This window comes from Mya arenaria, chromosome 4 (assembly GCF_026914265.1).
Source record: "Mya arenaria isolate MELC-2E11 chromosome 4, ASM2691426v1".
NCBI lineage: Eukaryota > Metazoa > Mollusca > Bivalvia > Myida > Myidae > Mya > Mya arenaria.
This window is the reverse complement of record NC_069125.1, coordinates 54505140-54520527: the sequence shown is the minus strand read 5'-3', so window position 1 is coordinate 54520527 and position 15388 is coordinate 54505140. Positions and strand designations below refer to the sequence as shown.

Genomic DNA, 15388 nt, shown 5'->3' with positions numbered 1-15388 from the left:
ATATACAAATTAAATAATGACGATTTCTCAATATAAATATGTTATATTGTGAGCTGAAAAAACCTTCACATTAATACATGATAACTGCATGGCATTGTTCTTAATTACTATCAAATGCACATTCGATTTTAAGAACTAGTTTATTAAGCGGAAGCTGTCAAAGTGTGTTCTTCGTCCCTGCCATGTGGGTTTGTTTACAAATAAATTTACATTATTAGCACGTTTTGAAACATGGGGAAAAAGAAGTTGGGCTTCAATTGGAAAGCCAGAATTCAAAATGAAACTGTTGTTGATAAGTCATCGCAGGAAGAGGTAAGTTAATTTTGATTTATGTCAGTTGGATTAGTCAAAATTGAAGTGCATGAACACCTTAATTATTGTGGATGGAATAAGTAATTAAATCAACTTCATGCTGTTGCAATCGTTTTGCCAAAATCCTGACAACAAAATGATGGTTTGGATATTGATAGCTGTACCAATGTACAGTTCATCGCCAATGCTGCAGATACTGCAGGACCGTATTAGGCTGTGACTGAATGACTATACATTCCAGATTAAAGATATTACGACTTAGATTGAAAGACAATATGGCCTAAATTTAAAAATTATATGGGCCAGCACCCTGATTCAATAAAGATCGTACAGCTTGAGATCGTAACTTTCTATGCTTTTTTTGGCGTAAGCTTCGTTTCAATAAAAATATCATAAGGACATTAAATTTTATTGCGTAGATTCTGCTTGTTACTTATAAGTTGAACCCAAGCACTTTAAAGTAGTGTAAGGTTTACTACTAAAATATGTTATTGAAATGGGTCCGTGACTGGCAGACCATACGACAACAGAAATAAAAACCATTAAAATTGTCAGAGATACAGCCCAGTTCAGCGTACAATCTGGAATGGGTTGGCCTTATTATAAGTTATTGCAACATCTTATTGCAACATCAGGTATGGTTTAGTCTTGTTGAAGAATGAACATTTCAGATTTGTCATTGAATAAAACCTCAAAGCTTTGTTTTACTTATTACAGTACAAAATATATTGTTTCTTTGCAGATTCATGTTGAGATCGACCTGCAGAAAGAGAAAGGCTATGACGACAGCAATGCTCTTGTGCTACCATCAAAGAAGAGGGACTCCGCACATAAACATGTTCAAGAGAAGAAAATAAAACGCCTGACAAAAAAGGAAAGAAAAAAACTGGAAAAGGTTATTGAGACAAAAGAGAAGAAGGCAAAGGTTTGATATTTATATAATATGTTGAAAACAATAATTTGAAGTTTCTAAATAGAACTTGTTATTGTAACTGGGTATTTAATATTGAAAAGGCTAGCTATCTGTGTATTTTAATTCAGTCAACTTAAAAGACAACAGTATGTGTGTTTGTTTACAATGTCTATCACTGTCAGGTATAACTTTTGCCCCTTTGATCAAGGATCACACTCACAGCTTTCTCAATTATTTTAGTTTGACAATTTAGAGTAAAAGTGTGATTTATACATTGGTATTTTAAGATGTAATATTGATAATCCATTCAAGTATCAGTTTTAATAAATCATAGCTTCATACATGTTTCAAATCACCATATTCTAAACAACTTCGATGCTCTACATGCATACCATAATAGAAACTTGTGAGTAATATATTATTTCAGAGGGCAGATATTTTTGTGTCACTGGCTGCCCACCAGGCAAGTCAGGATGAGATGCGACAACTTATCAGCATATCAGAGGTCCAGTCCGGAAAGGTGAAAAGGCAAGTACTAAGAATTTATTATGTTTATAATAACATCTAAACTAAAATTTGAAGCATGTTAAATTTTGAGTTTAATGCATTATTATTCATGTAAATATTGTTGATTTTCAGAAAGCATGATGACACAGTTGACAAAGACGTCACTGTCAATTCGATAGCAGGCAGTAACAGAAAACGAAGAAGAAAACAACAAGAAATAGAGACTGAGAAAAGTGATGATGAGGAGTCCATTCACACCTCAGACATGTCGACAGATGAGGAAGATTCAGGAGTGGTATCAGAGGAAGAAATTGAGAAACCAGTTTCAGTGGAGGTTCAACAAAAAGAAGCAGAGACTGCAGTGTGTAAGATTGAAGACTGTCGTGAAGAAGTAGTTCCTGTAAATTTACAAGACAATGTAGTTGAGAGTGTAAAGTTGCAAGAGGAGACTGTAAATGAAAATGATAAAAGAGTGAAGCAAAGGACCTGTAGCAACCCATCAAAGACAAGAAAACATGTGAGAAGCACTTCATCTAATTGGGTGGTTAGTGATATTACAAAGAAGGAATATGATTCACAAAAAGTTGACAGTGATGTGAAAACAAATCAAACTGTTAGTAATCTCTCTTCTGAAGATGTGTCTTCTGAAAGTAGTAAAAAATCTTCCAATTCCTCAAAGATAGACCAACAAAAGAAAGAAGTGAAAGAACCAGCGAAGAGAGTTGTTAACATACCAGTTTACAGAGATGAAACTATACAGGTAAGGGTGTGATGACTTCTTTTTGCCTTTGATTCCAAGTAAATTCAAATATGCATGGCTGATTACCTACACATTCCCACACATGATGTAGGCATCTTCTAATGATGTGAGAACCTACAATTATCTTAAACTTTTCTTTCCCTTTTACTTTTTTGACAGTCCGTTTGATGCTTATATTGATACTGACATTGTTGCTTGTTGAGGACCCTTACAGGCTTTTTTATGTAACTTACTACATGTGCATGGTTTTGGCATTTTAATACTGACCAGGTCAGGTAATGGTCGATCTTGTCAACAATGTAGAGAAATATACACATAGATGTTACTTATATAGATGAAACTGTCTTTAACAAATTGTCGGTTCCAATGCTTCCCTTTGTCATCCCCTTGAATTACTTCCTGGACTTGGTTTGAGAAACTCACCATTTACAATTGTTTTAATTGATTCCATTGTTTTTTAAGTGTTTAAAATAAAAGAATGGCTTTGTTGATTGAAATGAATCTAATAATAATTATCAACTCTGGCATGATCATAGACAGGGCGTTTAAAGCTGCCTATCCTGGGAGAGGAGCAAGTGATCATGGAGGCGATCAGTGAGCACCCTGTTGTCATTATTTGTGGAGAGACGGGCAGTGGTAAGACCACCCAGGTTCCGCAGTTCCTGTATGAGGCGGGATACGCTCAGTGAGTAGATATGGAGGCTAACTGAAATATTTCTTTATATTTGGGAATTAGGACAGGCTCTGAAATTCTCATGTCATGATGTGTCTGTTTTCTGTGTTACTCTGTATTTAAGTAATTTTTATCTGTGGTTGACAATTCACTATATTGATTTCAAAGCTTAATCATAAATCATAATAGAATAATGTCTTTATATTCTACATATTTATTTCACAGCGGAGGAGGAATTATAGGAGTTACAGAGCCAAGGAGAGTGGCAGCAGTCAGCATGTCTAATCGAGTTGCCATGGAAATGTCATTGTCAAAGAGGTAGATAATAGTAACCAAACAATTACCATTTCTTTCAAAGGTAGCTATAAATATGCTGGTCACATATTCAATCAATCATATACTTATAAAATGTAACTCCTGCAAGACTTTTGGCTTAAGAAAAAATTGTGTACTTTTTAATTTTAGGCAATTTTAATTGGTCAGTATAAATGATCTTTATCCAACATGCAAAAGCTACAATCACTTGTTGTCTTGTTTTTGTGCAGAGAAGTTTCGTACCAGATTCGGTATGAAGGAAATGTTACGGACAACACTAAAATCAAGTTCATGACTGATGGCGTCTTGCTCAAGGAAGTTCAAAAGGTAAACCATTCTGAAGTAACCCATTGAAACACTGTTTTATCAGCATCTTAGTGTTTTGATTTGTTGAAATGCTGTTTGTGCACACTACATGTCAGTGATTATTTAGCCCAATAGTTATGGAAGGGTGCTGCACTTTTATGCTAGCACTCCTCTGCCCTCACGGAGACCAGCATGGGCACCCTTCTGTTTTCAGAAATTAATGTGTGAAAATTTCTCTTGTTATGACAAAACTTAAAATATAGTGATTATAGATAAATACAAACTTTACATACTGGCAATTAGAACCTAATATTACTTCAAATAAACAACAGGACTAACATTTTTTGTCAAGTTCAAAACAATTACAGCCTGATAAAATGTGCCCTTTTCACCCTGTCGATATTTTTGTCCTTTTTGAAAAAGAAATGGTTATATTGGTATTGTTTTAGTTTATCCAGAAAGGAAGACATACCTGATGTCATAATTATAGGATGGGCGACTACGTAATTGTATTCACACAGCTGGCTACATTTGTGTTGCTTCTATGAGTTTTGGCGCTCAAATTGAAACATAACTTTATGAAAAGTGGCTTTGGACCAAAAATTCTGTGATCAAAAAAACTTTATTGTACACAACTTCATATTGTCAACTATGCATTTATATATATAAATGATCATAGTCTGTAATGTCTTGCTTACACAGGATTTCCTGCTGACCAAATACTCAGCGATCATCATAGACGAGGCCCATGAGCGTAGCGTGTACACGGACATACTTATAGGACTCCTCTCCAGGATTGTGCCTCTTAGGACTAAGGTAAAATTTTGATAAATGTTATATCACTTGGTTTTTACTTATTACAGAGGAAAATAAAATATTTTCTACATATTTTTTTGTGTGAATCTTCCTCTGTCATACATTATCATTATTTGGACTTTTTATTTGTGATGTGAATGATATTTTTGGCTCAGTATAAAGTTTGATGTAAGAAGGCTAGGTTTGAGTGACAGTGTATCTAAAACTTTGAAATGTAGTCTTAAGCCTATTTGTAGATGGTAGTAAATTGTTATATAGATGTAATTATATAGATGTAATCAATAGAATGACAAGATTTATAGTTTTAATTATATTGTTGTGTATTTATTTAGCGAGGTAATCCACTGAAGCTCATTATTATGTCTGCAACATTGCGAGTTGAGGACTTCACTGAAAACAAGCGGCTGTTCAGGGTCACTCCGCCAGTCATAAAGGTAGGCTCTTTGTTATTCTGGTGTTATTTGGGATGTTTGTGGTGGTCACTGTACTTTTCATTAAATTTGTATCATCTGAGAACATTTAAATACAGTTAAACTGCGGTCTTTCGAACAAGCAGTCGTTCGAGAACCGGCGGTCCTTCGAGGCTGGATCTTAGTCCTAAACATTTTTCTTTCTATTTTTTATATAAAATATACCTACGATGCATCGAAACCTAAATATGTCGAGGAGTCGATCAATTTGGTCGGTCCCAAGTACACAAATCATGCACATAACCTTAAGGCTCCTTCGAGGTCATAATTTCACACTTTTTCCCGAACGTGTGTTCCAAATTAAACAATCACTTGGTGTTATAATGTCGCAAGTTGTAAAAATTGCAATGACAGTTGAAAGGCAATTTGATAAGGTGTGAAAAAAGTTTATCACTCTTTATGCATGACCGATAGTGGTTAATGACGAGAAGTTAATTGTGACAAATGTAAATGAGTAATAAAATTATGAATAAACACTACCATATCGATCCAAAATCGGAATCTCGAAAAAGAATTCCTTCACTTTGCTTTGCGATATATAAAACATGTTTGAAATTTGACCCCCTATGTCACACTTTGGCTGCATTTTTTTTGAAAACACCCATATATGGCAATTTTGTAAAAATAAACATTTCTGTTTATTCATTTATTGATATTTCTTTTACATTTTACACTTAGTATACAATTTGCACAACGCAACACATAATCAGTGTCTTTGTAAACAGTCTGTTTGAAGACTTCAAACTTAGAATACACTGAAAGATATTTCATAACAGACTGGAAAATTGAAAATCGGGTTGTTCGAAACATCGGTTCCCTCGAGGTTTTGGCTCGGTCCCCGGCGTTGTACTATATTATCCCAGTGTTGACAAATGTTTAGTTGATCTTGAATACATTTTGCCAGTTTTAAAAAAGACAGAGAAAAAAAGTTCTGGAATATACAATTTCAAATTTAGTAAATGCAGTCAGGACTATTCCATTTGTAAATAGGGCATTATAAAGAAATGTGTCGGGGGAGGTTCCTGTTCATGTTTTTGCTTCTTAAACAGTAAGTTGAATAAAAAAAATTAAGGGGGGTGGTCCAATTTGTAAGTGCCTTTCTTGGGTTAGATGTATACTTAAGTGATTTAGTCCTCCAATTTCTTTTCGTTCTCTGTATTGCCTAATTATTTGATTTCATTTGTAGGTGGATGCCAGGCAGTTTCCTGTCACAGTTCATTACAATAAAAGAACACCATTGGAAGATTACCTGGGGGAAACATTCAGAAAAGTAAGAACTCTTGTTTATTTTGTCAATTTGTTTCAAATATGAGATAAGAGTGCTGTCAGTGTTTTTAGAATAAAAATAAGGACATAATAAGGACATAAACCAATAGTTTGCATCTGATTTAAAAAATGAAGTTAACTACATTACGCAAGTAGTTTACAAAAATAGTTTATCATTCATGTACATGTATCATTCATAGCATACTGGAAATGTTTGCAAGTTGACATCTATTTATGCAAGTACTCTATCTTTCCATACACTGGTATGATATCATGTGTGTTTCAGACATGTAAGATCCACCGTATGTTGCCAGAGGGTGGTATTCTAGTGTTTGTCACGGGACAACAGGAGGTTCACACTCTTTGTCGTAAACTCAAGGCTGCATTCCCCATGTACGACAGCACCGGGCAACCACGTGAGTTAACATGACCATTCTACATGTGAAGATAGAAAGATATACATGTAGATTCAAGAATTATTACCTATATTTGACTATCACATTTCACACTGTCACAATTAACTGTTGAAAAACATGTGTAAGCATTCATATGGTCACAGTGGCAGACCAGATATTTTCTAGATACTTTATATATGCTTTTTTGTAAATGAATCCTGCTTGGACATCAATTGAAATCTATGATTGTATTCAATGATATTGACTGACATGTTTTTGTTACAGTATCTGACAACCAGTCTTCAGGCAGAAGGAAACATACAAAGAAGGAAACACAAGAAGAGGCCAGGAAGCTGCCAAACATAAGTCTTGACAGGTAATATTAACTCAGCATTGTTTTGGTTTGGGTAATACCATAATAAACTTCAGTAGTTCTGAACTTTTGCCTGCTAAGGTCATCCACAAAAAAATGATTGCAGCTGTCAGATTCACCATAAATGACAAGGCTGACTCACATAGAATAGTCTGGATTGGGCCAATGAAAGTAAATAAACTTCTCAAGATGGAAATAAATACTTAATATGATCTAGTGAACTAAATAACATCTTTGTTTCAGCTACTCTGTGTCTGCTATTGATGATGAGGAGCAGCAGGACCAGGTTATGGATGACCTTGATGATACAGATGACCGTGGTATCCATGACAACACAGATGATGTCAGTTACCAGGACAACACAGATGACCTTGACCCTGATGACCCGGGGCACACAGAGGGAAGCAGTCAACCTGTATATGTGCTACCACTGTACTCCCTCCTGCCAACAGACAAACAGGCAAAGGTGTGGTCAAAGCAATTTTTTATAATTTGTTTCTTACAACAAAAGAAACCATGCTGTAAGAATACAAAGAAGATGTAATACAAAGTTTTATTACTATTACTATTATTATTTTCCATCCTGTTTGCAGGTGTTTGGCCCTGTACCGGATGGTTGCAGGCTGTGTGTTGTAGCCACTAATGTAGCAGAGACCTCACTCACCATCCCTGGCATTAAATATGTCGTCGACACTGGAAAGGTGACTACTCACTTGAAAAATTACTGTATTAGCTACATATAAAGTTTGATGTAAAGTGCCAGTAAAAATTCATCAGATAATCTTAGTATAAAATATGTATTGCATTATAATAGCATATTGTACCTTGCACCATGCCTTCACATTCAAATTTTATCCATAGAAAGTTTTTTTTAATGTTTTCAGATGAAGACCAAGTTCTATGACAAGGTGACAGGAGTATCCACATTCAGGGTGACGTGGACGTCTAAGGCATCAGCAGACCAGCGGGCAGGGCGGGCCGGCAGAGTCGGGCCTGGACATTGTTATAGGTAACCTTTTATTTAGTTTACTTGTGTTATTTGTACATACAGCTTTAAATTCAAATGCGAGTTGTGACAGATTGATCAATAATAATGCATAACTTACTACTACATAAACCTTATTGGGCACATGATGATTTTGATTTTCTTTTCAAATTTTGGATTTTAGTGGTTGAAAATAGGTCCAAAACTAAAATCAATGATCAGAAATAATCAGACAAACCATTTCAAATGATGATCAACTATATAACTGTGTTTTTTTATCTAAGCTTTAAATAAGTTGTTCAAATTTATTACAAACTGCAGTTTAGTTTTGAAATAACTTCATTTTAAGCTTTTTTTTAAGTAAATATCATATAAAATACTAAGAATAAAACCAATGTTCTTCTTTACATTTCTATTTTTTAGAGAGTATAGCCACATGGTGATAATCAATTGCATAGAATTGATTATTGGCATCCCCTATTCTAAATTATTGACTTTTGACAATTCCTCAATCATTGGTTTATCCCTAAAGAATATTGTCTGATAACAGAAGTATAGCTAGTATTAATTTAGGTAGATAAGATTTCCTTGGCAGTTCCTTAACCTAATTATCTATCCACATTTCAGATTATACTCATCAGCAGTGTTAAATGATGAGTTTGAGAAATTCTCCCCTGCGGAGATTACACGACGACCAGTGGATGACCTTGTGCTGCAGATGAAGGTGATACATGTAACTTCTACATGTAACAGTTTGTCTTTTTCAAATTGTCTGTCCCAGTGCTACCCTTCATCGTTTGCTTGACTTGGTCAAGGGAACTCACCATTTAAAAATAATTAATTGTTTCATTAATATATATATATATACCATAGTATGTCTTTCCATTATAGTTTAAACTAGAAAAATGGCATGTTTGAAATGAAAACTTATAATTTATACCTAAATGGTATATGTTACAGGATATGAACATTGAGAAGATAGTCAACTTTCCATACCCAACACAGCCTGACATGGAGCAGATAAGGGTATGTTAACAACTTAATCTGCTGTGTTAAATAACATTTGAAGTATTTTAACCACAACAAGCAGAATTGGTTCTTATTGTATTCTTTAATATGATCCGTTTTTATCGTCACATCTAATATGATATTCATACTAAAGAGGAAATGTAAATTACGCTTAAACAAAACATGGACCTTTAAAACATGTCACACAATGGTTGCCGCAGTTCTATATTAAGTCACAGGAACTATGACGTTTGATTTCTCGATTACGTCAAATTTAAGACCTCTTTCTGCATGCCTTGGTCCATGTCAACCAGTTAGAACTGTTATAGTCATAGAAACCAATCCTTCTGTAATGTTACATATACGAACACTAATGTTTATATTTTCAATGTCTCTGCCTTTGATTTCAGGCTGCAGAAAATCTTCTTATCAGTCTGGGAGCCTTGACCCAGCCCCAGCAGCCTAAATCATTTAAAGATTCCAAAAAGGGTAGGTCACATGTGATTACTGTTTGTATTGATCTTATTTTTTGTTGTTCAGATTTTGTTGTCTTTATTTAAAGGCACTTCATAACACAGTTGATGAATGCTGATATGAAATCTTCATATGTAAATGCTTGACTTAACCTTATAAATTTCTTTAGTAATGAAACCATTGGAAAATCCCTTACATATTGCTGTTATTCTTTTCTATGTTTTAATTATTTTGTAATGTAGAGGCCACCACAACAATAACACCATTGGGTCGAGCCATGGCATGTTTCCCCGTTTCTCCCCGCTATGCAAAGATGTTGTCCCTGGGTCACCAACATGGTCTCCTGCCCTACGTTGTTGCCATTGTGGCCGCACTCTCCGTGCAAGAACTCTTTGTAGAGGTCTACAGTAACCCTGATGTGGACAACGAGGTAATAGTTAGTATCACTGAAAATTGCAGCTAGGAATCATTAAAAAAAACAAACACCCTATTTGAGATTGGAAACATTATATGTAAATATAGCTATGGTTGCCTGCCTATGGCCTATGGAACCTTGCAAAAATGAAAACGTCACTTTTTCCTCAACATAAATCTTTTTTGTTGACCGTCACCACATACAGTACAATTTTGCTGCAAATGTCTCTTAAAGCTTGATATTTGTTTCTTCAACTTTTCAGGTGTTCAAGGACAGGCTGCTGCATTTGACAAATGTGAAGCGGAGATGGGCCGCTGTGGTGAGTAACTGATTTCACACCGAATGCTTTTAAAGGTCTTGGACATGAACATTGTAGAATGGTTAATTTGTCAGAGTTTAATATTGTGATTTAACATAAAGCAATCCGGTCGTGATTGTTTTGAACCTAGGTAAATATTCAGTTACTGATGGACAGCTGGAATGAAATTGAGGTGTTGCAATTAATAAGCCTCGTGAAATTTGACAAAACAAGCAATCCAAAAAAACAGATTAAAACAATCTGCAGATTTCCTTTGGCTTTCCTTTGCTGTTGTTTATCAAGCGTTTTTTATTAGAAATCAAACGTACAAAAATCCTAATTGATTTTGCAAAGAACATGGTGTGCTGTTGTTAATGTTAATTGTCAACACATTGCAGGGAGACTCACTATTACTGGGTGACTTGATGGTGCTTCTGAAGGCGGTAGGCTCATGTGAGTTTGAGGGCTGCACCCCAGCATTCTGTGACAAGTACGGGATACGTATCAAGGCCATGAGAGAAGTCCGCAAACTACGGGTGCAGCTTACCAACTCTGGTTAGTTTGCTTGGGGTTATAATTTAGAAATTCATATTAGAATTCATTTTTTAAAAACAGGGATTTAATGGGAAAGTTTCTATCATTTTTTCCTGCCTATCTGGCTCATAGTGATTAAAATACATTGTATGTTTTCATAAAAATACGAAATCAAATGTTGTACCTGAAAAGTACATGACTTTCTATGTAGTGAAGGACATCAATCTGTCAGGTGTTAATAAAAAATGTTATCAAGCAAACCATGTAACATTCTATATACCTACAGCTTGTAACAGTAAAGTTATACCATAGTTCTAGTAATTGTATCTTGACAACTAGCAAATTGCTGTCTGTTGCCTGTGAAGCCTATGTATGTATGTATGTATGTATGTATGTATGTATTTCTTTAGACCTTGCGGTCAAGGATAACCCGTAAAAGTGCAAGCACTTATTTCCAACGGGGTCCTTTGTTTTTGCTGAAGGGACAGCATGCTGAAGAGACAGTGGTGGGATACAAGGAAGTCCGGGTGCGATACCCTAGCTCTTTTTCGAAGACACCCCATGGTTCTTTTACGTGCTCAGTGTAAAGCACCGATACACGGGGTACAACTTTCCTGGGTGTAACCAGTACTGAGTACACCACTTTTCCAAGCACTACCCTTTAAATGCCGAGCGCCAGGCAAGGGAGCTACCTGTACCAACTACTTGTACCAACTTTTAACATCTTTTGGTATGAAGCGGCCAGGGATCGAACCCACGACCTCCCGCTCTGTAGGCGGACGCTTTAACCACTAGGCCACGGAGACGGTTAAATGCATGGCAGACATATAGGGATTACGAATTCTCTTGTCCAGCGTTGCCTTCTCAAAGTTTTGTTTTCTGACCAATAACTTTTGAAACTTGTTGAAGCATCTTCAAACACAATTATGCACAGTGGTCATGGTAGGTGGATAATCGGTCAAGGTCATGGTGTTATTAACTTCACCTTTACTTACTTACTTGTGTGTTCCCGACAGGCTAAAGATCTGATTCTCATAATTCTAGCTACAACAGAGTGATGACTTGTCTGATGGTTATTATAAAACATAACTAACTTATGATTATAATATATAATATCCAATTATAATTAACATGTATTATGCTTCTCTCCTCAGTTAACCTGGCAATCCCAGATGCTGATGTGTGTGTGGACCCAAAGATGTCACCACCAGATGAAATGCAGGCCAGGTTACTGCGCCAGATTGTCCTTGCTGGGATGGGTGACCATGTTGCTAGGTAATACATAATACTGTAATACGTTTCATGCATGCAAAATAGGTAATTGCAGTGGCTACTTCCCTTCCTGTACATTAATCACTCCTGTCATGTGTATCACATGCCGATGATCAAAATCACGTGATCACGTTCAAAATACACATAATTACTCAACTTCTTTTTTTATTAAATTGTGTTTTTTTTACATTTTTTTACTCTTAGCTATTGGATTGCAGGAAAATGATTGCACTGCCCTCGACCAGTCCAGATGCTAAGAAACTAAAGAATGCTTACCAGGTTTGACCTTGTGTTTATAACAATTTACTGCAGTAGTGATCAGATAAAACTTTTCTTTATCGGGTAATGTCTTTAAAGAGATAATGCATATAGCCTACTTGATATCCTTAGTTTGCATCATCTTAAAAAAGACATTGAACACATGAAAAGGTTAACATGAACAAGGAAGAAGTCCTATAAATTACTTCTGTCTACAGTCTCTGATAGTGTAAAGTTGACAGTAACCCTGTAGCTTGATTCATGAGATAATATGTAGTATTGATGAGTTTTTCCTGTTTATTTGCTTGCCCGTTATCCTGTATCTATATTTATCACCAGGTTCCTGACCTGGAGGAGCCTGTGTTTATCCACCCGACGTCGGTGCTGTACAAACAGAGACCAGAGTGGTTGGTCTTTCAACACATGGAGGAAACATCCAAACTATACATGAAAGGTAACACTATGACTATGACTTAAATAATTGTTGAGTTATGACCCTTTTGACTTAAACATATAAGGTTAGCTCGAGCGACAGTTTGTGCTGCTCTTTTTTTTAACAGAATACAACGCCTTATTCTATAATCTTTGAATGAAATAATAGTTTGGAGAGAGTTATTAAATGATTATTTATTGCTTTTATTTACCATGACTATAGCAAAGTTTCTTTATTTTTTCTTATTTCATTTAGGCCTTACTGCAATAGAGCCAGAATGGCTGCCTGTGTTCTGTCCTAGTCATGTGACCCTCTCCAAGCCCCTAGAGGACCCACCCCCCAGATACAACCCCCACAAAGGACAGGTGAGTCGAAGCGTCATTTACATTTTGGTGTTAATAATGAGGGCCCCACAAAAGTTACGGGTTCCCTGTAGTAATCATCCTGTCTGTTCCTCCGTCCGTCCACATTTTTTTATGTTTTTTGGTTATAATATATTGAAATATCAAAATAATACTTTATAAATTTCCTCATAGTAACAAAGCTCTTATTATCATGGCCTTTCTTAATACAATGTATTGGCTAGTGGGATTACTCGAAATTCTCATGCACGGTCCGCTTACAACCGTTAGAAGACACTTTTTCAATATCTCTGCTGGGGGTATAGTTGTATAATGATATTAATGGAGACTCAGTTCATTATATAGTATGTGCTACTTGTTCAAACAATTGGAACAAGATGTGAATGAAAACCTAGAAAGGATTGCTTATTCTTCACATAATGCATATTTCCTGTATATTTGAAACATGAACAGCTTATCATAAGTGTATGGTCTCTTGCAGGTGCTGTGCACCATGACGGGCACGTTTGGTAACCGGGCGTGGTCTCTGCCTGCAGTGGAGATGGAATACCCAATGGGGTTGGAAAAGATGCGCTGGTTTGCCCGGGCTCTGCTGGTTGGGGAGGTTGTCTCAGGCCTTGGGAAATATACTCCCCATCTCCTTTCCCAGCCTGCCACAATGGTCAAATCATGGGCTAAGTATGAATCGTTGAATTGTCCTGTTTGCTATTTTTAGTGATTATTTTTAGACAAAAAGCTTGTCTTCATAATTTCATTTTGATTTTAATTCTAAATATGACATTAGCTGTTATAATCCTGCTTCTAGTTGTATTAATTATGAACAGACAACTGCTTTGTGTGATAGAAAAACATACTACTATAAATGTGTATAAATTACAGGTTACAGCCAAGGACGGAGAGCCTGTTAAAATGCCTGGTGGCAGAAAGGGTGGACTCCAAGGACACGCTGCTGGCAGTATGGAACAAACAACCAACCTGTAAGCACCTGTTGTAGGAATAGTCAATAGTTTGTCTATAAACAAACATGTACTAACACATTAAATTGGCTTATCAGAAACTCTTCAATTTATTTTCTTATCTCAATTATGAAAAATTACCAAATTAAATCATCTTGTTTGTTTTATTTTTGAAGTTGCATATCAGAGATTCATTTTTTTTATAGAATGTAGATATTTCAGAAGTTTTACTGTTTATATTTCAGATCTGTTTTCTGCCATAAAAGAGTGGTTGCCTGAGTCGTTACACACAGAGCTGTCCCTGAAATGGCCTCCTCTCGTGACTTAGTATTACTTACTTGGATGTAATTTGTACAAATAAATTTTTAATTATTTTATCTTTTTGCTTGCCCCCAAAAGATGGGATATAGCAGTAGCATCATCCTAAAATCATTTTTTTTTAGTTCTTGCCATAAATTTGTCATGCATAGAATAAATTTAAAATATCTAGGCAAAAAAGTTTACCACATGAAGACTACATGTATGTGTCAGAGCAAGATCACAGGTTCCTATCTTAAAGGTCAAATTCACACTAAAAGGTTTATAATTGTTATTAATTAATTGAACTAAGCACAAATGTTCACTACTTGAAGTCAGGGCATGATCGAGATTCCTACCTCAAAGGTCAAGAGCACGCCTAACGGTTATTCATTGTTATATGCAATTACATTAGATTTTGTGTCAGAGCTTTAACTTTCTCATCCATGGGACAAATTAAAAATAATAACGCACAACTGTGGTCACATGTAGTGCTCAAGCTCCAGGTTTCTACCTCAAAGGTCAAGGTCACACTGAAAGGTTATTTGGTGAAATTATGCAATCACTGTACCAGGCTGTACTTTCTAATCATATGCCACAAATATGCATCACATGGTTAATGCGTCTGGTGCAAGGCCCAGTGAGGTTACTACCTCAAAGGTCAAGGTCACAGTGAAACTAGAGGTTATTAATAGAAAACCTGCAATTACATTACATATTTATGGACATGTCTGGGCTGTAACTTTCTCATCCGTGGGACATATTTAGAATAATAAGGTACAAATGTTCATCATATGAACATGGGTTTGTCGCGCACAAGACCCATGATTGTGGGGTTGAAAACCATTTGACATTGAATACACCCATTTGACATTGAATATCGTTCACCTACAAAAGTTGAGGTCACTCAAAATGGCTCGCTCGTGTTTTTGACCATATTTGTTCACGGTAATGCATCTGAAAACACTTCTATTAATTTAAGTTTACTCT

At 35.8% G+C, this 15388-nt stretch overlaps 1 protein-coding gene across 1 annotated transcript; it reads left to right on the top strand.

Annotated features, from left to right (window-relative positions):
• The first annotated feature begins 4 nt into the window (after positions 1 to 4).
• On the top strand, positions 5 to 14475 carry LOC128231755 (probable ATP-dependent RNA helicase DHX37). Its single transcript, XM_052944934.1, has 28 exons — positions 5 to 312; positions 1055 to 1237; positions 1653 to 1753; positions 1865 to 2492; positions 3029 to 3177; positions 3391 to 3483; positions 3711 to 3807; positions 4489 to 4602; positions 4935 to 5036; positions 6259 to 6342; positions 6625 to 6754; positions 7019 to 7109; positions 7350 to 7572; positions 7700 to 7807; positions 7991 to 8115; positions 8719 to 8815; positions 9052 to 9117; positions 9510 to 9588; positions 9816 to 10003; positions 10251 to 10307; positions 10685 to 10841; positions 11975 to 12095; positions 12311 to 12371; positions 12690 to 12804; positions 13039 to 13148; positions 13627 to 13823; positions 14025 to 14122; positions 14347 to 14475. Exons 1-28 carry the CDS (start codon positions 232 to 234, stop codon positions 14427 to 14429), a joined length of 3738 nt encoding a protein of 1245 aa, XP_052800894.1. The 5' UTR covers positions 5 to 231; the 3' UTR covers positions 14430 to 14475.
• The last annotated feature ends 913 nt before the right edge of the window (positions 14476 to 15388 follow it).